We start from the raw sequence: 26,240 nt of genomic DNA on the forward strand, positions 1-26,240 counted from the left end.
GAAGCAATGACTTACAAGGATTGACTATTTGCCTCTCTACAAATCAGCACTCATTATGCAAAGTGAGTGAGCCCTTCGGGGTGGCCAGAAGAATGTAGCGGAGAGCAAACTTAACAGGATGTTGATTCACAAGAGTAGGGGACACAGCGGTGCACCAGTGCTGGCTACCAGCACTGGATGGTAACTGGACTGAACAAGTGTCAAGTGTAATTTAAGGGCAAGACGAGGATAAGCACAGTGAAACCCTACTCTAGGGCCCCAGACTGTGGAAATAACCTGATTGACAACCTATCCACAAATTCATTTGCCTGGCTGACTGCCCATGAATTAGGCACAGTGCCACCTCAGCACCTCTGTGAGCCACACTGTCAGGGCTCATTCACTGATTTCCATGTTGGAGCCACCCTTACTATACACCCAACATCTAAGGGATGGAAAAGGAAATAAAACTTTTACTTCAAAGATCTGTTACTTTCAAAGAACTTCATATTTATTACTTTGATTCCCCGGTTTTGACTTACTGACCATCCCCAGTGCTTTGTCCAGTGCTCATTTCATTTTTCTATTCATACTCCATGTTTCCCTTTTATTTACCATACATGCTTGTAGAATGATTGTAGAAGTAGAAGTTAGAATTATTTTTGATCCAACACTGTTTTCCACACATGCCAAATACACAAATGGCAGAAACTTCTATGAGAAACAACTTTACTTCCAAACTTTCATTCTTCTAAACAGATTATAGAGCTGTGATGAAATTGTGAAGGGAAAAAAACCCCTCAGCACTGCATACATCAGCGTCAGTCACCACCAACTTTGACAGTGAAAATGGTAAACCTTGTGTTCTTTTGTTGTTTGTACTGCACATTTTAAAGTACAATTAATTACCTGTGTTAAGTGGGAAAGTACAAGCAGAGCGAAAACATTTTCCCTCATTTATCAGTGAAATCATTCATGACAAAGCCTCACAGCCTCACTCAAGTGTTTCTTCCCACTTGGAACAGAATCTTAAAGTGTCACCCAAATAATTAGGAGGAAACTCACACTTAAAGCTCATTGTCCGCTGTTCATCTTGATGTTTCTTGTTTTTTTTTTTTCATTAATCAGATTGACTAACAAGGCGACTAAAATATTTATTTAGGCTTTATAAAGTGTTTGCATTGTTGATTTTGTTGTATTTTTAACGAAAAAAGGCCAAAGAGTCAAAGAAAGAGAACTTATTGCAATAAAAGAGTGTGATTATGAAGAAAATTCACATATTATCATGAAACAGACTTTTTCCCTTGCATTCACATTTTAGAGCCATTTTAAACATTTACTGTCACCTCTCTTGGTGCTAGCTGTTGCAAGTGCTATGCAATTTTCTCCGCTTGGGCTGCACAATATGGAAAAAACTCTTTCACAGTCATGTTTTTTCATATCAGTTCAAATCAATATGTTTCACAATATAAATAAAGTCACTATTTTTTTAAAGCTTAAAGATTCCTTTTTACTCCCGAGTCTGATATACAGATATAAAGTTAATTTTGGTTAATTTTGTAAAAATGTAAATATAATTTAATTTAATCTAATGTATCATAAACAGTTGCAAAATACATCCACTAGCTGGGCCCACGTCCTCATTTTAGGTTTAACAGCGTTTTAGTAGGTAAGTAGGTGATGCTTGGACATGAATTCAGCTGCGGTTTGGGGAAGGCCTCGAAGGGCACTGGCGACGGTTCCCGGGCCTGGCAGATCCCCGTGTACTAAATAGGAGTGAAGAAGTTAAAGAATTGAGAACAAGGAGGGAGGGAGGGGCACGTAAACGAGAATGAACACCTTGCAGAACTGGGGGAACCTATATAGATGACAACCGGAAGGAGCGTGTTTGGAGGCGTGGTCCTGCTCCTGAAATTCCCATACATAATCTCCAATAATTTTTGTACAGTTCAAATAATAAATATTTGGGTCCTCCATGGACAACAGCCCTCCACGAGTATCATTTTAAAAGGACCCTTATTGAACTATATACTGCATTTTATGTGTGCACAGTGTGCCCTTTGTTCTCACTGTAACTTGTTTTTTCACCACTTTGCTGAAGTTGTGTTGGGAAAGGTGGTTGTGCAATATAATAATTCTCAGCTCTTACAAATGTGTTAGCTACAGCTTTCCTCCCACTTCTCTGGCAAACGAGCACATTCACAGCAGCAAAGATCAGCGGATCAATAGAAACATACGGCAGCTTCATCTTCAATGAACTTTCTTTTTCTGTCTTTGTTTGCACCGTAGCACATCTTCACGTGGGAGGCAGAGATTTTCAAACTTTCAGTTCCCCTATTGTTTGTAAAATTGATTACAAACGGAGAGGAATTAAGAGATGTTTAAATTACATAATTATGACACTTAACTGCAAGGCATTTCTAACGCTGAGGAATTTAAAGGGAACTGTTCATTTTGTGAGACTTCCAAGATTCAGAATTAGCAGCTACATCAGGGCATGCAGAGAAAATGTGAATGTGAAGCACCAATGTGATTAGAAGGCTGTTTTTTAGTGTTTTCTTTGATAAACTTTATATCTGGAAAGGACAGTTTTCCAAAATATTAACAATAATAACACATGTCCTCATCTTTGTGTATACATGCCTGCAGACTAGAAGAGGTAAGACAATCAGTTCTGTCTACCCATCTGTTTGCAACCCACAGACCTACACATCATTCTGTTCGTGTGCTTGTCCCATGTATGCCCATCTCACATTATTATAAAAGTAACTATATACACTAGAACCTGGGCAATTATATTTCTATTACTGTCATGCTTAGATGTGCTGAGGCTGAGTTTTGTTTTTCTTTCCTCCTTTTTTTCCCCTTTTCTCTGTTCTTCAACCTGTTTGGTACAAAGCAATCAATCAACTGTGGTGTGGTGCCACAGTTCAGACAGTTAGGGTTTGCCTCATCTCCACTCTGCAGTCTGCCTGGTACCCTGACTGGAAACCTCTTTGTTCGAGTCGCTACTCACCTCTGGGCTGTGGACACTATCAGCACCGCTAAAGAAGGAACTCACCTTCTCACAGTCTGCCTACCCGCTCTTCACCTGCGTGGCCATGCAACCTCTGGATACCCACCTGGCACCCGTGTTGTCCTCCTGAGCTCTCACTCACCTCCACAAAAAGTCACACAACCCAGAATACTGAAAAGACTCAGCGCTGTTCCTACTGCCCTGGAATCAGCATTAACTCTCTAACTCTCCCCTTACCTAAGACCACTTATTCACTCCGCACTGCAGTCATCAAATACAACACTCTCACAACTCAACAAACCTTTTAAACTTGCTAGCAGTCATCTGAGACTGTTCATTGAATCCGGTTTATATTTAACTATTAGCTATTCTCATCAGGATTAATGGCGTGTGAAATATTGGAAGGAATCTTACAATCTTACAAACAGGACAAAAATATGACCCTTTTGTTCCAGGTTATATAGAATTTGCCTTTTTGTAAGCTAAAAGAAAAGGTCAACTTTTACAGATTAAAGATCTCAGAGTTCAGGGTACACCCACTAATGATCTGTGACTGCCTTCCCATTATTAAAATTCAATATGGACAATTTAAGAATACATGAATGAATGAAAATAATGTGTATCCACTCAGTCGCAGTATCTCAAAAAGGCTAAAGGTGTAATTTTTTATGTTTATGTACATTTTTTTCCTTTGGGGTCTTGAAATGTCAGTCCACCAAGTCAGTTAGGTGACTTAGAGTAATCATTCAAAAGCTCTTTGTTTTATATAGAGCACACTGAAATTATATCCTAGGTATCCAAGAAATACTCCTGTACATATTACACATCAATCAAACCAAAAGCAGAAGGCCAGTACTGCTGGGACACACCACGTTACTTATCCCAGCATGAAAACTACTTTCTGTGACCTTTAAGCTTTACTGTAGCAGTTTATTGACTTTCTGTCTCAGCATACATCTCTGATAATACAAAGCAGCATTTTAGAGACATTTTTGTGGACAGAAGCTGCTTCACTGAAGCCTTCCAGTCATCCTATAAACAGCAGGAAACAAGGGTGGGGGAGGCGTTTTTTGCTGAATATATGAGAAAATAATAAAAAATAAAACTGCAAGATTACAGAAAAGGGATCAAGAATGACTTTTTAGATGGTGAAAAGTTAAAGTTAAAGATTAAAGACACAGGAACAGTGGGGCACTCCTCATGACTTTTTGCTACGCCAACTTTTTCAGTCTCCACAATTTCATTGGTGATAAAATACAAACCAACTACAGTGATTAAAAAAATAAGAACGACAGAAAGTGTTGGTTTCTTTGACAGACAGTAACTCCAGAAAGTGATAAACTGAAACTCAACATACACATATAACTCTCCACTATTTTTTTGTTTAAATAAGTCTTATTTCACCTGTCGCTCCCTGGGGATGTTCTAGTCAAGGGCATCTAATCAGTCACCCTAATTCTGATTTTAATCATTTGAGAACATCACCAAATTAGAGCAAACATTTGCTTCAGTAAATACCAAACAATTTACAATGTCTACTTCATTTTTTACATGAATGTCAGTTGCAGTTCTTCTCGTGGCTCTACATACGTGGTAGCTTGTACTGCAAACTGAGGAGAACTTTATATGAGTTAAAGTAAAGCTGGTAGCTATGAAAAGTATGGTGTTGAACTGCGTACAAAGAAGAGGAAGAAATGCTTGCTGAGGCTGCTGCACAAATAATACTGTGCTCTGCTGCCAAGGTGACACTGCATCTCTCACCAGCTCTTTGTCCGCAGACTCTAACCTGTTGACAGGATGCCACATCGCATAGTTGAGCTCACTCTTCACACTGATGGATGTTCAAGACAAGCACAACACATCAAATCCCCCATTTTTTGATCTGTTATTTCCTTGCCCTAACAGTCAGAGAGGCAGAGGCTGACAGAACGGTTTAATGCCAGCACTTGTCATCATTTTTCTTACCAACCAATCCCAAAAGCAAACAACGGCTGCTTTACATGTATAGGGCTGCAATTTGTTCTTGCAAAGAGAATCAAATCCAAATCAACACTTGTCATACTTGCCTAATGCAATAAAAACGTACCTTTAGGATGGGATACAGTTAACGATGAATCACAGGGTTGGTAATCTACGGGTGTCTGAAATTTCCTAACTCCTTGAAACAACTGAAATTTTCAGTATTTTTCTTCTACGATGATAAAGAATTCATATAGTGCAAAGAAAAAGCAAGGGAAAAGGGAAAAGGCTACATCCCCAGTTATTACAGCAGAACAAGAGATCGATGGTAATTCTTGGTGAAGCATTTGTTCTGACAAAGCCTCAGAAAAGTTTGAGATAAAACCATAAATGAGTGATAATAAAGTTTTACTTCCCACCACTTAGGTTTAGGTTTAGTACACCCCCCAAAATCAAAGTTTCCCCTCTGACAAGCTTTAAGGAGAAGTTTTTTTCCAATTCATATTTTCTAAAAAATTCATCAGCTGGCACAGTGTGAGTAGCTGGATGGGGTCAGGGTCCATGAAATAAAAAATGTTAAAAATACTTGCCAAGAGTTTCTGTAATGCAATTGTTTGTTTCAACAAGCCCGCCTGTACACAAATGCCATTTGTAGACATTAGGATAGACGGGATGCCTGGAAATGTATCTGGTGCATGGGACAGACAACCCCAGGACTTAATTTATGAACACAGACGAGAGCTTATAACCTGGAATATATTAAGTGGTCACTATGAAAGTCTACGCACTCACATTACTGACATGAAAGTCAGGTGGAACATTCAATGAACTTGAGCATGACCGACTTGTATTAATAGTCTGAACACACAGTCCCTGTGCACCTTGGTGGCCTTTTTAAATGTAATTAAGCTCCAAATCTCATCACCGAGTTTAAGTATGGAGAAATGCAAAGGACATGGAAGGTTGAATGTGTAAAGTAAGAACAAGCACAGAGGAGAGAGTCAGTAATTTTCAACAGGTTATGAGAGTGACCGAACGAGCTGAAACAGAGACATTGGTACGTGTGTGTGTGTTTGGGTGTGAGTGTGTCTCTCCACTAGAAGAGTGAGGAGTACAGCCTTGGATTACACAGAGAGAGGATTAACATCTCTACAGTCGAGGGATCTGTGTGAAATTGCAAAGGTGTGCCACTGCAGTTTTCACTGCTGTCAGGCTGCCTCCTCCAGGGTGTGAAATTTTCACCAGATACCAGACAAAGATTTCTGCTGTGGTTGGCCAGTTTGTCTACTTGGCTTTCTGGAACCTTCTGGTCTATATGGGACACTAACCTTACATTTAGATCTTAGTTCTGATTAAGGTTTCATGATTAAGGAAGGATGCAAAAGCCTCAAATCAAATTAAATTAATCAGAGGCTGAATGAAACTGTCCAAGGATTATGAGGAGACAAGAAAGAAAGTGAAAAAAAAAACAAGTCTACATGTATAAAGATGCAGTTAAGAACTGACAGAGAATTAAAAATGCAAGACCAGGATTCCTCTTCTTTTTAATTTTAGAACCACTTTAAATCAAAGCACTTCTATGATTTCTTGCAGTCTGGGTTCTGTTAGTATTGTTGTTCTGCTTCTAGTTCACTCGTGATCTGGTCTAGTCTACTTAGTGTTTCCTTGTTGTCTAGTCCCTGTTGCTGGGTTTGATGTGGTTTCCTGTTTTATTTTTATTTTCTCATGTGCTTTATATTTACTTTTACTTTCTTGCCTTATTGTTGTGATTCTTTTCAGCTGTGTCTTGCCAGCCTTATCTGTCCACTTTCATGATGATTTCATGTGGGAGTTTTTAAACCATCTTTCTTTCCATCTAGTTGTTGTCAGAATGTCTGTAAATCCTCTTTGTGTGTTTCTTATTGTTTATTCATTCAAATCACATCAAACATTTTGAAAATGTCCTAGGCCCCTTGAAAGCTAACATGAACTCCTTTGGTAAAATTAAACCAAATCTCTCAAGATTGGATCTGGAAATAGTCTATACTCTTGATCAACTGCTGTGCTGCTTCACTGAACTCTAGAGTAAAGTGTTACCAGCGAGAAATGTACCCAAAACAAAGACAGGAAATTATCCCCATAAACAAGATTCGTGTAGAGACAGATGTTGGAATAGCAGCTGCTACTCATGATCAACAAAAGCAAACAATGTGTCTAGATTCAGAAATTGTTTGTTCCTAACAGCTACAGTATGAACACCAGAAAATCACAATAGGTTTTGGCAAAAGAACAAGGCAGGTCCGTGTGTCCATCGCATGGACACACACATTCTTTAGTTCTCAGATGACAGTTTTTGTTTAGAGAAGGTGGTTTAATTCTAATTCGACAGACTTAGTGTAAACAAATGAGAAGGAAAAGGTTACACAATCAGCTTTTCTGTTCTCTTTTCTCAGGCAAATAACTATTTTCATCCTCTACATGTATTTACTAAACTTGAAAAATTAAAAACTGAGCAAATCAGATTGAATTTTGCAACTCAGCGGGAAGTACAGCTGCTGCTTTTCAAGGTTTGTTTACTTATCTAGTGTGTATTTTTTGTATTTTTTCTTTTGTTTTTTCCTTCACTTCCCTTTCTTTTCTCTTTTTCTCTTTGTGTTTGTCCTTGCAGAGAAGTCAAGTGGCTCTCTGTGTCTCTCTGCCAAAGCACAGGTGACATGCCGGACACCTGGAGGAGAAGGCTAATGAGGTGCCCTGCCACTCCAAATCTTGGCTTCTCATCTGGACTTTTAGCAGGGGACTGCAGAGGGGAAAAAGATCACTGCAGCTGTGACCAACTACTGACATCTAAACACGCATCAGTGTGTGGAAACTCTTCAGGAAATCATTACAGTTGAACTCTAACTCGTGATAGTGTTATGATATGTTGTCTGCATCAATACATCAGTGTCTGTTTAGCTGAAGTGAAAAAATAAACTACCGAAAAAGTCAAAAAGCATGCGTTATAAACCAAGTCGTGATCAAAGAAAGAAGTCAAATATACCTTTGCAGATCAAAGGATAACCAGACTCCAAGTTAAAGCGATTTGAAAAAGAAAAGGTTGTCTGTATTACAAATAACCATTGTATCTCCAGCAGTTACATATCAAACATGTTCTAAATGAATACAATGAAACGCAATTGTTGCGTGATGTTAAACAGCAGTTCTGCCATTCCTAACCCAAAGAACCACCTTCAAGAAAAAGGGTGCTCTGTGCAGCATTTTACAGATTTACCTTGCTGATGTTGTTTTTCTAAAAGGTAGTGGAAAAGGAGCTCTTATTCACTGAATAATGTAATGTGCATGTCCCCATAGGGAGATTAGCCCTCTGCATTTAACCCATTCACCCAGTGAAGCAGTGGGCAGCCACCAATGCAGCGTCCGGGGAGCAGTGTGTAGGGACGGTAGCTTGATCAGGGGTACCTCAGGGTAGCCGTTCTGTGGATTCAAACCCCCGACCTTCCAATCATAGGGCAACAACTCTACCTACTGAGCTAGCCCTGACCCAATAGGTGCTGATAACTGAGAAAAAATACATTTGTACAGAAAAAGTTACACAAACGTTTCTCTAAAATGCACCAAAACCATCTGTGCTAGCCTGGCATGTGTCAGTCACCAGTCTCTCTGGCAACAGGTAAGCTCTATTCACTCTTCCAACTGACTGCAGGTCTGTTACTGACAACAGGAGAGCATGCTGGAAAGTGGGTCACTGTCAACACCGTCTGTCTCCCACCCATATGCTTCACCAGCACCTCAGCTAACCTCAGGGTATGCATGACAAAGAACTAAAGAGACAGTGTCAAGTGTGTAACCTTACCTCAAAAATTTAATAAATAAAAATCGCTGTAGTCAGACTTTTCTACTATCGACCGAAAACAATTTTCAACGATGCAGAAGCTGGTGAGTGAAGCCACACGATGGTTTGTGGAGGGGAAACAAAACCCTGTGTGCTCTCTGCTAGGAGGACTGATTTACCTTCAGTGCTGCAGAGTAAAAGTGCTAGATTAAACAGTCGGTCTCTCTTGAGCCCGACTGTTAGATTTGAGCAAAGGGTCAGTAAATCAATGATAATCAGCAACCTGGTAACATTTCTGAGAACTTGTGTGCAAGATGCTGCTGGTTTTTGACCTCGTTTCTTCGGGTAATAACATGTACCTCCTGGGCACCTGGCTAACACTTTCACAAACCAACAAGGGGTTCAATGTCCTGCTATAGGGTACACAGCCTTTTATGAAGACGTAACTTGTGTTCTTTCAGTGAACATCAGCTCTATGTAAGCATAAGGACACCCTGGAGTCTATCTCATTGTAGAAGTACGAGCTCTGCCTCTAACGGTGGTCATTTCATGGCCTATTGGCTCACTTTTGTTTCTTCTGGCAAACAGGAACACGTACTCTTTACATGTCTAATATAACCCAACAACACACCGCAGTAATGATACAGCAAATGAAACTCATTTGTGCACATCCTCGTTATCTGTGAGGCAGATTTTACATTTCCTCAGAGCCATTATCTTTACATTACTGTCAAAGACGCCTACACCATAACAGATATTTGCCACTGGAAATTGGAAAGGCAAATTTTTCTGGAAAGACTACTTTGTATGTTTCTTAAACAGACTGGATAAATGAACTGTTGTGTTTAATGAAAGGCTGTCAAGTTTGGATTGTGGTGAATTTGACAATTCAGCTCACATTTAGCTCTGAAACTGATGAATAATGCAGTGCTGTGGTTGTTGAGCAGAGATTATTTTGTTATTGTCACCACATGTGGTTGGGTTTGTAACACTCCCAAGCATTGTGTTTTTCAGATGTTGCAGAGTGTACCGAAGGCTGCTGAGAAAGCAGTTGAAATAGGTCACGAAGAACTTAACTGTTTTTTTAAGGGAAGCAAGAGAAGACTGACAATATTTAGTGTTATTGTGTATGAGTTGTGTTACAGTGCAGGCTTAATGCGTTTTGATTCATTAGAACTGGCCCTCCTTCAGTGGCGTGAAAGGTGTACATCTGTTAAATTAAAGAGGACAGTCTCAATTCTGTTAAACTCATTCCCCGCTGTGCTCCCTCTGATGTGGCTAACAATCAGTGTTCCACCTTTATAGGAAAGGTAATCCATTAAATCCCATCAAACAAGGCTTCAAAAAATTGAAACCATTCCCAGAATGATCCTCGCAGCAGGGCGCCCACAGTGTGGATCCACAGGACCTCAGAAGTCACTGTTGGAAAGCTCCAAAAATATGCTCTTCCTCCTGTGTTTCTCGTTTTACAGTCTGTGAAGCACTGCGGTCTGGTATCTGCATAGAAGTTACTGACCTGGGAACAGCACAAAGAAAACTGACAGAGGATCTGTTTCCCATATGGCAGCTGCCTGTTATCAGTTCAAAAACTGATCATTTGGATGCCATAAAGAACATCTGTTGCGGAAACAATTTGATAATAAAGATAAAGCTGAGTTCAAACTTAACATCTCCCCATTTCTGATTTCATACATTTTCCCATCTCCACTGTCTCCTACTTTATCACAAAGATTTGTTTCCAGTTTTCCCTCATTTCAAAAATATACTTCTAGAAGGGTCCACCTTTAAGAAAGAGTCTGATAAACAAGAAACCGGGGAAATGACATTTAATCATGCTCAGGTTTAAAATTCCACCCTACCTGTGCTGTCAGCATTATGTAGCAGCGGTTTCTTTTCAAGCTTCAACCCTCTTACTTCTTGTGAAATGCGTGAGCACTAAAATAAAGCCAGATGTTCTAATGTCTGAGGTACCATTCTCACTGGATTGAGGCACAACATCAAGCCAACTGGCACGCTATGTTAGAGTAAAGTGGTTCAACTTAGGCTGAATAACTACGTGTAATCTCTGGGACTGAGCAATTACCACACACACACACCAAACTATTGCCGTTGGCTACCTGTCAGACTAGTGGAAGTGAGAACCAGCAGTCTTTGATTATGGTCTTCAGTGCACAGATCTGGGATTTACTCGTTTCCATTGTAGCACATTATCTTCCCTTCATCATTTGCAGCTATAAATGACCTGCAGAAGGCTGTCATCATAACATCAGAAAAGGAAAACAGAGACTAGAAAAAAGAAACTTCAGTTTAGTCCAGTATCAGACCAAAATGCTCTGCACTGCGAAACGAGGTATTTTAAACAAATTCTCTAAAACTGTAACATCCCAAAGGGTTTGGGTTTTTTCTCTGGTGATAAATCACCTTCGAACAGGCTTTGGTAGCATACAGGTAAACAGGCGTGAAGAGAGAAATTAGTGAAATGCAATGTTGAAACCACTGACCATAACTTTTAGTTTTTGAAAATGTGCCTGACTGAACAGCAAGTCTTGCCCTAGATATCCACTCGTTATGAAACATCTGTAATTGTCTCCAGTCACCAACTGAAAAATAATAGCTAATGGCTTCTAAACAGCAGCTGTATATGAATAACACAAAGAAAAAAATTGGTGCCACACACTTGTTTAATCTCTACTGATAAGTTTGTCTTAAATAGTTCTTAAATCTGTTACAATTAAAAAATATCACCAAGTTGCCATTACAGAGAAAGTTACCCCTTAAATTTATACAATCAAGGTTATCTGTATTCCAACAGCTCTGTTTTCAGTAAAAACAATGAAACTTGAAAGCATCATTCATATTTATTTAGATGAATTTTTATAAAAGTGTACTTTTCCATCGGAAAAATACTACGAGCTGTTTTCTTGTGCAATTTTGTTTAATCAAATGTATCTTAAGTGGCACTTTTCTTGCCTTTGAGTAAGTTACACTGCATTCATTTGCAGTCAGTGTAAAACAGTTTAGCCATCAGCTTCTGAAGTTGCAACACACTGCTTTATCTGCACTTTGCATAACAGAGGAAATCCAAAAGCAGGATTTGGCTCGTTAGTATGGGTATTCAAAGAAAATTTATTTTTACATATACTTTTTAATGACAGTGCATAGTTGTGGCTTTCTTTGTCTTTTTTACTTTACCTGCTGGAGTTTGCACTGCATCACATTTCATTCATTCTTCTCAATGATTTCCACATAGAAATCATAACGGCTGTACTATTACCTGGTGTTGTTTTTTCACTTATTACAGTAGTATCTAATCTATGCTTTACCAGTGCAATGCCTGGCAGACAGTGCAGCTTTCTTCTGTTGTTGCTGTTTAAGCTTAGAGTCAGCTTTAGCGGTGCATTGGGGTGGGTGTAGCTCAGGAGGTAGAGCAGGTCATCTACTGATTGGCAGGTTGGTGGTTCAATCCCTGACTCCCCATAGGCATACCAAATATCCTTAGGCAAGAAACTAACCCCAAATTGTATGAATGGTTATTAAAAACATCAAAAACAGTGCTGGTGAATGTAGCATGTTGTATAGAGCCCTTTGAGAACTCCAGGAGAGTAGAAAAGCTCTATATAAGAATCAGTCTGTTTACCATCCTGTCAGGAGACAGAAAAAGTGACTTAAACTATTTGACTTTTTTTATATACTGTAAATACCTTTTACAACTTCAACATGGCAGAAAGTGAAGCACATAAAACAAGAATAACCACTTATTTTTAAAATTACAATTAATTGAAGAAAGCCTATTCAATTTAAATGATTTAAAATTTGGAGGAAGGACATGTGAGTGTGTAAGCAAAGGTGCAGGTACATCTCTAACATCACATCAGACATGGCAACTATTGTTTTAAATATTAAAAAAACCCTCATTTATAGCATTAATACAACTGCATACATTAAATAAAAATATTTATTCTGTATAATATTTCAATAAATAGTTTTCCATACCATAATATATAGGCTAAATCTACTTTGGAGTTACCACAGCCGCAAAATGTTGCAATGCTGTTGCAAGAGCCAAACATATTTCTCGCAAAACAGGCTTTCTGAAATTGTGTCCTAAATAAACATGTATAGAAATGCAGACTGGCAAAGAAAATTGCAAACTGTAAAAAAGGTTTTTCATTACATTCATAGCAAGTTTTTTTCCCACTGCCGACTTTTTCCATCTCAATCCACACTGAAATTAAATCTAAATACCAGTATACACTATGTTCTTAAAGTCACCACTTTAGGTGGCCAATACACAAATGACATTTAAAATGCTTCATAATATTTTTTTTAAAAAGTAAAAGAGTAATTTTAATTTTAAAAAATGCGTTAACGTTAGCTAGCTAATAGGCAATCGATGACCAATATGATCTGAACCCAAAACACAGGAGCCCAAGGAAGCCTGAATAATGCTCAGTACAGGTCAAATAGAATAAATCAAATGCAATCCTTTACCAACGTATCCTGAACCACATGTTAAAAAATGTAATCTAATATACAAATGTTAAAACTACTCTTGGTCGCAGTGATCACATGTTTATTTCAATATCTCCTCCACCTCAAAATGTTTCACTTGACTCTTAAGCTTGCCATTTTTGAAATAGATCTTTTTATTTGATATTATTAACTCAAGTGTAATACTGGCACTGATACCTTTTAAAATCTGGATGGACCTCAGCTCGTTGTGTTTTATAGCCACAGAGAAACGGACAGATTTCTGTCAAACAATACAGACTCACTGTGGGCTGCACAGTCACCCAATGAATGCCCATTCTGAGCCAGGCAAAACCCTGACTGCAAGTCTTTCATGGTCTGTATCTCTCAACCTTAACTAAAAATAAGAACAGAATCAGACAAATGAAACATTTGCTTTCTTTATTCAGCAAATCCCTCAGACTGTTCTCAGCTGACATTTCTTGGATTTTTATTTATTAATACACTTTTGTAGTACTTAATTCTCCTCTTTGGTGCTGTCCTGTGCAGAAACAATCCACAGAATCATCTTGTCAGATTGACTGGAACAAAACCACACTAGCCCTCAGCCAAGACGCCCATAAATAACGCCAGAATTAGAGATGAAAAACATTGCTTTCTTCCAGACACCGTGTTTATCTGAAGGGCCAAAGAGGGTGTTTTCATCCAAGGCCAAGTTCTGGTCTCTGTGATCAGTCGGCCATGTTGTGGAGAAAATGCTTATTATGTGGTTGTATGAGGGCCTTGTTTGTTGTGACCTTGAGGCCTCATCCAATAACGCAATGGGGCCCTCCAAAATGAGAGGAGTGACCACAGGAACCGCCCTAGGGAAGAGAAAAAAGTGACCAAAAGCTGTCGAACTGAGAATTCGCTCCCATCTTTTGGTCTAGCCTGTACAAACACTTTTCCACTGTTGCAGGATTTTGACACATTACAATGTCTCAGTCTTTCTGGCTACATCTTAATCCTCCTTCCTTTTATCCCTTTGTGCACATCTCAATTCAGCTCTTCATCCTGGTAAAGCACAATATTCTCCTTTGCTTTTTTATGCAAGCATTGCAAAATACTGCAAACTGTACTATCAACAGTTTACTCGCACATACTGCATGTATAATTACCTTTGCTATACATGAAATCAAGACAAACCCATTTCCCTCTAGTAAACAAGCATTTAAGGTTTGAAATAGAGCAGATACTAATGGTATACCACAAATACTCCATCGATATGTTGACACACAGCTCCCGCCACACGGAACCGATGCATTTCTTAATGTTTCCATCCATTTTTAACACGTTACATTTTTGTGTAGGGATTCAGCAACTTTCAGGAAGTCTCATACATGTAATCATTCCTCATTAGTTATGATGTCACCTTATTCTGGCTGATTTTATGAGTCACACTACCCACCTTCATCCCAGGAACGACCATTGAAAACATGTTTGTGCAAAGACCACTTCTTGTTGCATCTCACTTGCAACTGCAAAAAGCACTTCTATTAATGTATACTTTATCCCCAGGGGAAAATTGCTCTCTGCATTTAACCCATTCACTCAGTGAAGCAGTGGGCAGCCACTGGGTGCCCGGGGAGCAGTGTGGAGGGACAGTATTTTGTTCAGGTGTACCTCAGAGTAACCGTTCAGTGGATTCGAACCCTTGACCTTCCGATCATGGGGCCACCACTTTACCTACTGTGCTATCCCTGCCCTTATTACTGACGTGGCTCTGCACAGTAACAGTAACAATAATAAGCATCTGGGTATTTAAAACATTTTAATGAATTTAATTTTAAAGAAACACTTATCAGCACTTTCTGCTTAACCCATGTTAATAATTAGTATGTGCCATGGATGTTAGAGTTAATTGTTTAGCTGGACACTTGGCAAACCAGACAAAATAAAGCAATACTACTGCTTTGGTGAGTAGGACTAAGAAATGCAAGGCAGAGGGATTCCCACTACAGTGATCATCCATGAGTACTACTGCTCATCTCTCAGTTCGGCCCCTATGAACACATCTCATTCCCACTTTAATGGAATTCTGTCAGGATGATCACATTTACAAGACAAGCTACTGCTTCAGTTAATTCACTTCGCTTCACAAGTTATTGTTGGATATCGTCAAATAACACATCACACAGACAAATGGTGTTTAATAAGAGGAGAGCTTGATGCAGAATACAAATCTGTTTGACAACTCCACATTCCATGTGTGAATTAAATAAGCTGACCACAGTGGGAATAACTCTGTCTCTGTTTTTTTTTTCTCTTCTCGTGAATTTTACCACTTACCAGCAGCACCCAGAGGATATAACTTGCACAATTTAACACACAATGCTTAGACAGAATAAATGCAACACTGAGCTCATATTCCATCATGTGCTAGCACAAGCCTCCACCAGTCATGAGTGAGCACCCATATCTGAAACCCCACCCGCGGCACCGTGGCCCCTCTTAGGAATCCAGCTGTTGTGCTAATCCTGTTATCTGCCATTAGATGTGCAGGAATCTGTCAATCAGCCTGAATGCACTGGGATAATACAGTCCACCTCACCTACAACAAGTGTCAGGTTAACCCTCACAGCTACAAACTAGATCTAAGTAAATCCATTTGGATGCAGTCCAGACACAGTGACATACAGGTGCACTCACGCAGTCATTGTTAATGCTGACAGCTTGCTTCTTCACAAGAACCGGCCCCGCACTCAGGGGACACCCTCATCACATGCCAACATACTGTGAATTGAGCATACAGAATGCATGAAACAGCTATCAGCAACATACGCATGTTAAATTCACCCATGCGAGAACAAAATCAGTGCCACAGAAAATACTGTGAAACTGCTGAGACACATCCACTGTGATGTCAAGTGCTTCCCTCTGTAGTTCAAGCCCTGTCACTGTTAAGGATTCAGTGCCACAACTACTGAATACAAATATATCAAGGATTATTTTAAGTCATGTTTCAAATAACAACATGTTGTTACATTTTTTTTTTAATTATTTAAACTTTTAAATGCTTGCACCTCCTGACTGCTCTATGACTCCACTTCTTTCTGTGCAGAGACCATCCTGAACTTGGTCCACAAACTCAGAGGCCTACAATAATCAACATTTATTATGTAGCTCACTTTGTCAGTTATAGAGCATATCCCTTACTCACAGGGTGTTACTGCTCATGCAGAGATAACAGGATTGCACCCCATTTCTGGTTTTGCTGCTTTTTATGATGATGTGAACTTCCTGCTGGCATCTGAATGACTTTACATCATTTACATACGTGCACATGTAGATATGTTGCACATTGGTGAAAACAATCCATTTGACAATTACTAAACACAAAAGAAATAAACAAATCGTATTTCAGTTCTAAATCCAATTTGTGCTGTATTCAGTGGTTGATAATACCATTCAATATTATGAGTTTGGAAGTCGTTTCACTTTGATGGTCAACATTTTTCAACAAGTAGAGCTAAAGGAGATCAATTAAGTGGTTTTGGTCAGTATTTACATGCTACAGTGCTGCACCTCAAAATCAATCAGAAGAAAAGACTGAGGCCACTCAGCTCTGTATACCAAAAGAAAAGCATTAGAGGAGAAACTTGTCCCAGATGTAGAGCTTTGTGGAGACAAAATGGCTGTGTCAAAGCATGGACAGACCCAGTGTATGTTAATATACTGTACAACAATAACACAAAAGCACAAGAAAACATGTATCAGTAATACAATTTCAATTATTAATTAGTAATTTGTGTATTACAAAAAAGGCAAATCAATTGACCCGAGTTTTCAGATTTGAGTCTGGATGTAGTTTCTCAGGAGTGATGGAAAATTGTACTACATGTCTGGCAGCTACCAGACTCTTTAATTATACCCCACAATGCCAGCCATATGATGGGAACTCTTTAAGAATGAACAACAGTTTGTTCATTTTTTATAAATGAATCTTACATATGCAAGGGGGTAATTTAAAATGCATGTAAAATTAAAGACTATATCTGAATAACAGCTATACCCTGCAAACTCAAAGTAAAGACTGTTCGTTTCTTTTCAGCTGTAACAATAATGAAAAACAACACATTAACATTTGCAGAAAAGTAACTGAACATACAGCTGCCATGCAAACTAAAAGCTAAAGAAATTATTTAATGTCTAAAATCCCTGCAGAAAAAACCATATGAGCCCAAAACTATACATTCTGCTATGAATAATATATATATGTCTCAATCATCCAGGGAAGTAAAACGTTTCTCACAGTGAAAATAGATGTCCAGATGAACAGGATCAACCTTTTGGGAATAATATGTATAATAATGATAATATGTTTTGAAACTCTATTTCCATATTTTCAAGTTTTGTCGGTAGAAGGAATACGAGGAACTCTGTAATACTGACATCCTTAAAAAAAAACTCCACAACGCTGTCAGACTTTTTTACAGCTGGCTATAAGAGCAAATTAAGACAGGCGGCTACCCCGCCCAGTTTTGCTTCTGTGTGACGAGAGCATCACCCTGTGCACAGACTGCATAAATGTCAATGCAGGGTGCAGATGGAAGGCCCCATGACGCTTCCTAGCAGTGTCATGGGGTTCATTTCCCACTCAGACTAGACCCTTATCCTCCTCCCCGAGTCAGTTTTTCCACTCTTGCACATCCCTTTCATTTGGTGTCATTTTGTTCTCCTCTCCCTCAAACTCTCTCTGGCAACTCCTTCCCTCTTTATTGTTCTCTATCATTCTGTCTGACCTGGACATCACTGCTCTCATCACTCTGCCTCTGAGGCTTGTTTTTGTGAAAGCCACAGTTATGATGGCTGCTCTGTTTTGACATGTTTTCACTCTGAACTTTTCAGTGGTCTAAACCCACTAATCCTTCATGAATGAACTACTGATATACCATGCCCAACAAAGTGGGTTTGTGTATATTTTAGGGTTAGGGTGGGTTCTCTTAGGATGTCACCACACTATTACAGTGCAGTAGAGTCATAAAAAATGTATCAAGTTGTGTCAATCTAGCAACAATTCTTTTATAATGTGACATGCATGTGCTGTTGAGAAATTCTTTCACTCCTTAAAGTTTGAAACTCTGCCATTAGTCAGTAGTTTCATTGTTGCACTATTTCAATAAAAGGGAAAATATTCTTTGGTTGTCTGTAACAGGAATGAGGTCCTTACCTGTTCTGAGCAAGAATAGATACAATATAATAACGTGAAATGAACATTAAAGAAATCCACTAAACTTCGCAATAACATTCTTGCCTAAAAGTGGCAAAAGGTGTTGAAACAGTTCACCTTTCATGTTAGATTTGAACTGCATTATTTCTAGTGCAGCAGCAGTCAAGCAGTCAAATATACAAATACTTATACAAATATAAGTTTATAATAACATAAAGTAGCAGAGGTTTTTTTAGTCAGCTTCAGCTGCTTTGGTGTTAATGACATTAACAACAGGGGCACCAGAGGGTCAACAATGAGACAACCCCCAAAGCACAGATGGTTTAAAGGTGGAGGACACTGACATCTTTTCTGATTATTTTTGCATTAGTTTTGATTCAGTTCAATTCAATTCAACTTTATTTATACAGCGCCAAATCACAACATCTGTCGCCTCAAGGCACTTTATATTGTAAGGTAGACCCTACAATAATACATTTTGCATTTGGACAGTATCAGGGTCACTGCTGGCAGCATGAGGCGAGGGGGACCTGGGACCCTACAGAGGTTGCACAGGTAGTCCAACTCCTCCAGGACTGAACATCAATTTGTGCCATTCCCTGAAAGTTTGTTGTCTCCCCCACCACAGTCTCAAGACTGGGAGACAGGCAGTGAGTCCAGGAGAGCTGGACAGGGCTGTAGAAGGTCCTTAACATCTCAACAGGACCGGTATCTGATCCTTTGTGCAAGGAGGAACATGATGAGCACTCCCACAGTTAGAAAATATCTCTGAATAACCAGAAAACAAAGAAACAGAAAAAGACTTCATGAGGGTGGCATGAGCGCCTGATGTCCTCTAGTGGGCCCTCTAGTTCCACTATCAGACCCTACACTGGCACAGTGGGTCCAGGGTTCCTCCTGTTACACAACAATGCCCAACCTCATGTGGCATGAGTCCCTGAAAGTTTCAGGAGGATGGAGGAACTGATGTCACTGACTTCCCCACATTCGCCTGACTTAAATCTAATAGAACACTTGCTTATTTATATACTTAATTTGTGGTTCAAGTGCTCTGACTGACCTTATAATGTAAAAATGTTTCATTTTAAATCCAAGCAGTGCAATGTGAAGCTGAAGACTTCGATGGCTCAGGCCAGTAGGAGGAAGGAATTTCATTTGGATAGAAACTGAAAACATGAAATGTTGAATTTTCAGTCTCTTCAAGCAAAAGTCAAAAGTCTAAAACAAAAGTCACAGCAAACAAAACCACTCACAGTTCTGCACAGTATCAAGCACATCTCAGCATGAACATGCCAGGTAAATCGTTTAACCATCATAACCAATCTCCTATTACATGCTATGTTCAGATTAGACTTATGGCACACTGGCATGCATTAATTAGATTAGAAACTAAATATATACAAACTCAGTCAGGTTTAAGAACAGTCTGTCACACAAAGGACAAACCAGTTCATTCAGTGACAGCTCATTGCCACTATCATTGATTGTTAGGGCATGAAAAAAGGTGCACATGCAAAACAGCTTTAATAGGATCTAACAGTAGATACGACTCTAACAGCGAATGGAAAAATCTCACAGGTAATTGGCTGATGACAACTTTCCCATGAGATGCCTCAGTGACATAGCTGCCGCCCCTGCCTGACCATTCACAACCAATTACTATGAGCTTATTTTCCCTAGTAAGCATTACGGTCGTAATTACTGCTTCAAGATGGATGAATGTGAAAATAAGAAGTACCATCCATCTGGGAAAAAGACAGCGAGTAATGGAGGAGGAAAAGTGTAAAGTGTGGGAGGAAGGGAACAAACACTCCCAGGGTGATGAAATAAGAAGTGCTGGCAAAACACAGCTTTCTAGATTTCACACAAAGATCCTCAACATGTTTATCCACTGGGTATTCACAGGAGTATATTACAAATAAAAACTCCATACACATCTTAATGCATGCAGAACTTATTTAAAGCTCATCAAGTAAGGTTGAACTCAACATCTTTGCAAACGAACTGTTATCAGCCCTGACAATGCAGTCGGCTGTGAGGCGAAAAGTTTGTCCTGCTAAAGTTTGGACAACAAATCTAATCCTAATAGTCCACTTGAACAGCTTGAAAACTGTATGCTGAGCCTTTAAAAGAATGCATCAAAATAAATGAGAAGACTGATAATACTTTGCATTCTTGTACAGTAAATGTGAACCAGAAGCTAGTTACCTTAGCTGATAACAATATAAAATGTTCCATTTTACTACTAGCTTGGCTCTGGCTCTATTCCAGGTAACATAATCTGACTACCAGCACATTTAAAGCTCATTAGATAACAGATTATATCTTATTTGTCTAATATGTAAGTGTAAAAATGACAAATTGTTGTGCCATGTTAGGTTAAGCATTAGACTGGCTGGCTGGAAGCAATAGCTTCCTAAAGTCATGATGCCAGTAGTGCTTTAGCTAAGCTAATGAGCTGCTGGCATGTTTACTTTACAAAGATCAGTCGTACTGATTTTCTTATCTAACGCTGAGCAAGAAAGAAAATGACTGAAAATCAATTCAATGCTTAAATTAAATGTAACATTTGTCCCTGACATTTTTCTGCACCACAAGTTTAGCTTATTCCACCCCACACAAAGTGAAAGAAAAAAACTCGGGTCACATTATAAAAGATAAGGAAACTGAATGTATTTGCTCCATCTTTTCACACAGCATTTCTTTAAGTACAACATTTATTTTGTGCTGAGTTCAACTACCACAGATGACACATCCACGCGAGACTAACCCTATCCAGTCAGGCAATTACAGCACACAGAAAACCCCCACAGAAACATACTAGGAATATTTAAAACCTTATAAGAAGCTCTTTTGCTCTAAACCATTTGTTGCCTAGCTCAAGGCAACAATCACAACAAAGAGGGAGAGCTTATCTTTTGGCAGGACGCACATCTAACCGAAATGAGAGCCAAACGGTTTCAGTCAAATTCCCCTGATAGATGAATATTTGATGTCACACTCTGTTCATTCACTCTGCTCCAAACTGAGCTCAATGCTAAAATCCCTTTACCTACAATGCAGAGGTTGGAAAATAGAAAGACACTACATATGTTTAATACAGTACATGACCTTTAATGCAAAAGGAAGTGGAGACAGAGTGATCGACATTATCGACATTATTAGAACAGTATCCGATTTCAATTCATGTCACATGACAGGACATATGCAACATGGGCATGTTGTGCACAAATACAGGTTCTTGCTCACAACTTTTCTCTTAAAAATCAGTGTGCTTGTGGAAAGCTACATCGATCCATTATTATAAATTATTAGTAGTTTGTCTGTCTTCTCTAACAGGGTATAAAAATTGGCTAATAGCACTAACAGCAAGACATCATTGTATTCTGCTAAAGAGAAAAAAACTACTATAGCACTCAGGTCTACTCAGGTTCTAAAGAACAATCATCCTTTTTATTGAGACCCTAACAGTGCTGCAAAAGTCTAACTTGAACTCATAAGTTCCCTGGACTTCACGTGGAAATTCATTATGCTTATCAAATGCACTTCATTAGAAGAATGAGGTCAGAGGAAGAGGGAGGAAGAGAAGTCTCTCGCTAACAGGCTTTGTTTGCATCTTAGTACATGTACTTTTTAAGTCCATATAAAAGTGAACTTACACTACACAAACTCAGCTCTCCAAACAAAGGGGGAAAACAAAATACAAAGTATTTTATAAAATAATAATCTTCTAAAAGTGTAGAAAAATTCTCACTAGATCTTTAAACAAGTACAAACTTATCACGAGTAAAGCCATACCAGAAATACATTTTGCTAGACTCACACTGCACATTACAGTCTGTACTAACAGAGGTTCCATAATCAGCCCAGTAATTCACTGAACTCAGTGTCACTCCTTCATATTCCTATATGAATATTCTTATTTTTAATAGGCTATTTCAATGAAGACGTGCAATTGTACTAACAAAAACAACACTGGCTTCCAGATGATTATGTAATGGCAGTGTTACTTTTCAAAATGAGCTGTGCACAGCGCTTAGGCAAATGTCAAAGCCTACATATAGCCCAAAACTAACAAGATGAGCAGATAAAGTTAGTCTCACCGTGTCAGTGACATTAAACATTTGAAAATTCTGTGGCTCAGGTTAGTTGACCTCCCTGCGTTATTTTAATATTTTGCTCTTCCTCTATATGTATGGCCAAAATGGCATCTAGTATATGTTTGTCATTGACACATTATACAGAAAAATGTAAGGCAGCACTTGAATTAGATCATGAGATCTAATGTTCACTGGAAGCATTTACAGCTAAATAAATACAAGCCACTGTTTTTTATTGATCAGACAGGCAAAGGCCAGTGCCACTGTCCTCGAATCCACGTTCTGCAGACAGTGTGAACTTGCCTGACGCCTGGGCTCTCGCCATCGATCCAGCCACCGCTGTTACAGATGAATCTGATCCAGCTGAGGTCCAATGTGCAGCATTTAGAGCGCGACTCAAAACCATCTTCTTCTAATCACACCATTATGTAGAGACCATTGTAGCACATGATATAACTTTACCAAAACAACAAAAACAAAAAAGGAAATCGTATTTGTCTTTTTGTTAAAATTATAATTCACTTTCCCATTCCCAGAGACGGGAACATAAAAAGCATCTCAAACAGAGAGTAAACATGTATTCTCAGAGGGAGGCTGGGATGCACCCTGCCCACTGTGACACCACATGAGCTGAGATAAAAGAGTGAAAGCAAAGAGGGGGAAGAGACTCCACCTTTCCCCTCATCTTCTTTATAAATAGCTATTAGCAGATATGGAGCAAAAAAGCTACTGGGAATTCACACAACAGCAGCAATTGGACCAACATGTTCTCCTTTTTGTAAAGAGAACAAGATACCAGGTGATAAACAAACTTTTATCCCTTGGCTTCTGTATACAGCTGATTCTTTGAAAATGCAGCGTGCACACATGCGCGCACACATGCGCGCACACATGCGCACCCACATGCACAGAGAGGCTAGGGAAAAGACAGAAGCAAAGTTAAAAGGACAGAAACCTGTCACCTACCTTTTTCTGGTCCTCCAGCTTTTGACTTGTCGACTTCTTGCCATGCTTGCTGGCTTCTGGTACATCCATCCCTGATCCAAATAAATAGCTCCAGAAAATAATCACATGAAGTAAGTTGAACACAATCCACTTTGGTCCAGAATCCAGGCTACAGTTTGACAACAAAAGCCTGTGTCCGGCTAACGCCTTCGCCCGGACACAGGCGATCCATCCCAGAGGTTGGTATGTATGGTCAAAGTAAAATGAGAATGCTCTGTTAGCTGAGAAAATAGCAAGGTTCAAGCAGAAGGCTACCAAGAGAGGCTCATTATGATAACTGGAACAAAGAGAAGATTGATGGCGACGTCCAGTCTGCAGGTTGTCTACTTTTACATGAAGACAACAGTTAGGCTTGTTTCTCCCTCAGTGCAGTCCCTGGTACAACACAATGTCTCGCATCCACATCTGTGAAAAAACAGACACACAATGCATTCTATGATTTACATGGCGAAAATACCCCCCCACCCCAACCCCCCACCCCCAAAAGACAAAACAAAACAAAACAACAACACAATTAATGCAAAAACTCTCTGCCTCACCAAAAAGTCAATATTCCCCTTGGTGCTGCACTGTACAAATGGCGGGGGTTTCTGCATATCAAAGTGAATGTTGCCATGGTGCTGAGAGCAAGAGCGAGGAGAATCTTCATGCCATTTGTTCTACATTGAGCAATTGTTTTTGTTGTCTTAGTATCGAAACCCATTTTCGAGCAAAAAGAAGCATGGAAAGAGCGTGCTGACATTGGGTAAACTGCAATGGGTCCATATGTATAGGGCTGGGGCTGCCTCTGTGCAAAAGGCATATACTTGGTTTACTGACATCCATTTACAAGGCCTTACGCTGCACAGTTATCGCATGGGTTATGAATGAAACCCCAGATTTAGCATACTAATTCTATAAATATGGATGTAGGATTGTATTTCACAATGTCATTATCTAAAGCCTTGAATAGGCTAGGAAAATGTTGACTCTTAAACAGGAGCATGAGTTATAATGCCCTTCCCACTGTCTTGAAAGCTCACAGACATCACAAAAAACAGTCTCCCCAGCCAAACACCGCTTGACCGTTAGGGGGCCTGTATAGCTCCTGTTCACTTTCATCTCCTCTCTTAACCCTTACATGCACACGTGGGGTCAAAAATGACCCCACGGGTTGTTTTTCTTCAAAATCTTTAAAATGAAAAGTTGTAATATATTCATATTCCAGGTATTCCTCATAAAATATGTTTGTAACATGAGGCCATTTGCATTTTTATTTATTTTTTCATTAATTTAAAGAAAATGCTGTTTTTGTATCACTACCCCACTCTTCCACAAGTGGGGTCAAAAATGACCCCAAGCAGTTCCTCTTGAATCGTCTATGAAACTTTCATTCTTAGCAACTCTGACTGTCCCACTTACACTTCTGATGGATCAAGAATAAATTTTTACACAGTAACATACACGATTTATAGTCAGGGCTGCACATAAGTGGTCTGCAGGTGCGCATTGGCTGTCAAAAAAAAAGTATTCCCAGAAATTCAGAGAATACACGCTTCTTTTGCGGTGGAGGAACACCAAAGTAATTGCTTACGGAGCTTGCTTCTTCGACATCTTTAAGAGTTCTGAACAAATGTCTGTCCTCCTCCAGAACATCTTATGTACGCAAACGAGCGTTCCAACTTCTTATCTGGTGCGTGTCTTTTATTTTGACAGCGAATGCGCACCTGCGGACCACTTATGTGCAGCCCAGTTTATAGTTTTCTGTGCATTTCAAACATTGTACTTTCTGATGTTTTTTTTAAATATCTAAAGTAACATGGCTGCTATGAGGCCAGCTAGGATCCCTGTGGACCTTGCCCTACAAATGATCCAGGACGGATGGGATGAAGAGCCCATCGGAGGCATTGACTCGGACATCGGACATCTCAGATATAGAGGACCCAGACTATTGTCCCCCCCACTGAACAAGCCAGTCAGACACAGAGGAGTCCTCTGATGAGTCCTCTGAAGAGGAAATGGATATTGAGTCCAACAGAATGAGCCCCTCTTACTGCTCTAGCCACAATATTCTGAATTAGTCGGCCAGGACTTGCACCTGGGTTTAGTACTGTCTCCCCAATAGATGCATGGAAGATGTTCATGTCTGATAATTTAATAGAAGAGGTGCTGACATGCACAAACATGGAGGCACGAAGAGTAGCCACAGACAGGGGAAAAGAGTGGAAAAATGTAATCAAACAAAAGCTCCTGGCCTTCATTTGATTGACCATTCTTGCAGGAAGTGAGAAGAACTGGGATGTACCAATCGGTGTGCTTTTTGGGAGTCCTCAGCATAACCCATTGTTCAAGGCCACTATGTCAATTCAAAGATTTGAAGATATTCGCCCGTCTTGCACTTTGATGACAAGAGGACCAGAGCCTACCGACTGAAAACAAACCACGTGGCAGCTTTCCGCTACATATGGGGTCTGTTCCTGGTCAACTGCAGGCAGAAATTCATGCTCAGTGATTGTGTTACAGTGGATGAACAACTTGTGCCTTTCAGAGGGAAGACCCAGCTTCTGCAGTATATGCAGAGCAAGCATACAAAAGTGATACAAGTGATACAAAAACTCCAATTTCTTAAAATTAATGAAAAAATAAATAAAAATGCAAAGGGCCTCATGTCACAAACATGTTTTATGAGGAATACCTCAAATATGGAAATAT

The 26,240-nt window shown here is 39.4% G+C and overlaps 1 protein-coding gene across 2 annotated transcripts in view; it reads right to left on the reverse strand.

The window, feature by feature from the left end:
• nav3 (neuron navigator 3) overlaps positions 1–26,240 on the reverse strand; it is a 402,370-nt gene that overhangs the window by 259,454 nt on the left and 116,676 nt on the right. For both annotated transcript variants that reach the window (XM_084911103.1, XM_084911104.1), the window contains exon 2: positions 23,511–23,954. In XM_084911103.1, the coding sequence (XP_084767229.1) occupies positions 23,511–23,579 (69 nt within the window). In that variant the 5' untranslated portion in view covers positions 23,580–23,954. The remainder of the gene's footprint in view (positions 1–23,510; positions 23,955–26,240) is intronic.

The sequence above is a fragment of the Perissodus microlepis genome, chromosome 17 (assembly GCF_051167445.1).
Source record: "Perissodus microlepis isolate ML-2025 ecotype Zambia chromosome 17, ASM5116744v1, whole genome shotgun sequence".
Lineage (NCBI taxonomy): Eukaryota > Metazoa > Chordata > Actinopteri > Cichliformes > Cichlidae > Perissodus > Perissodus microlepis.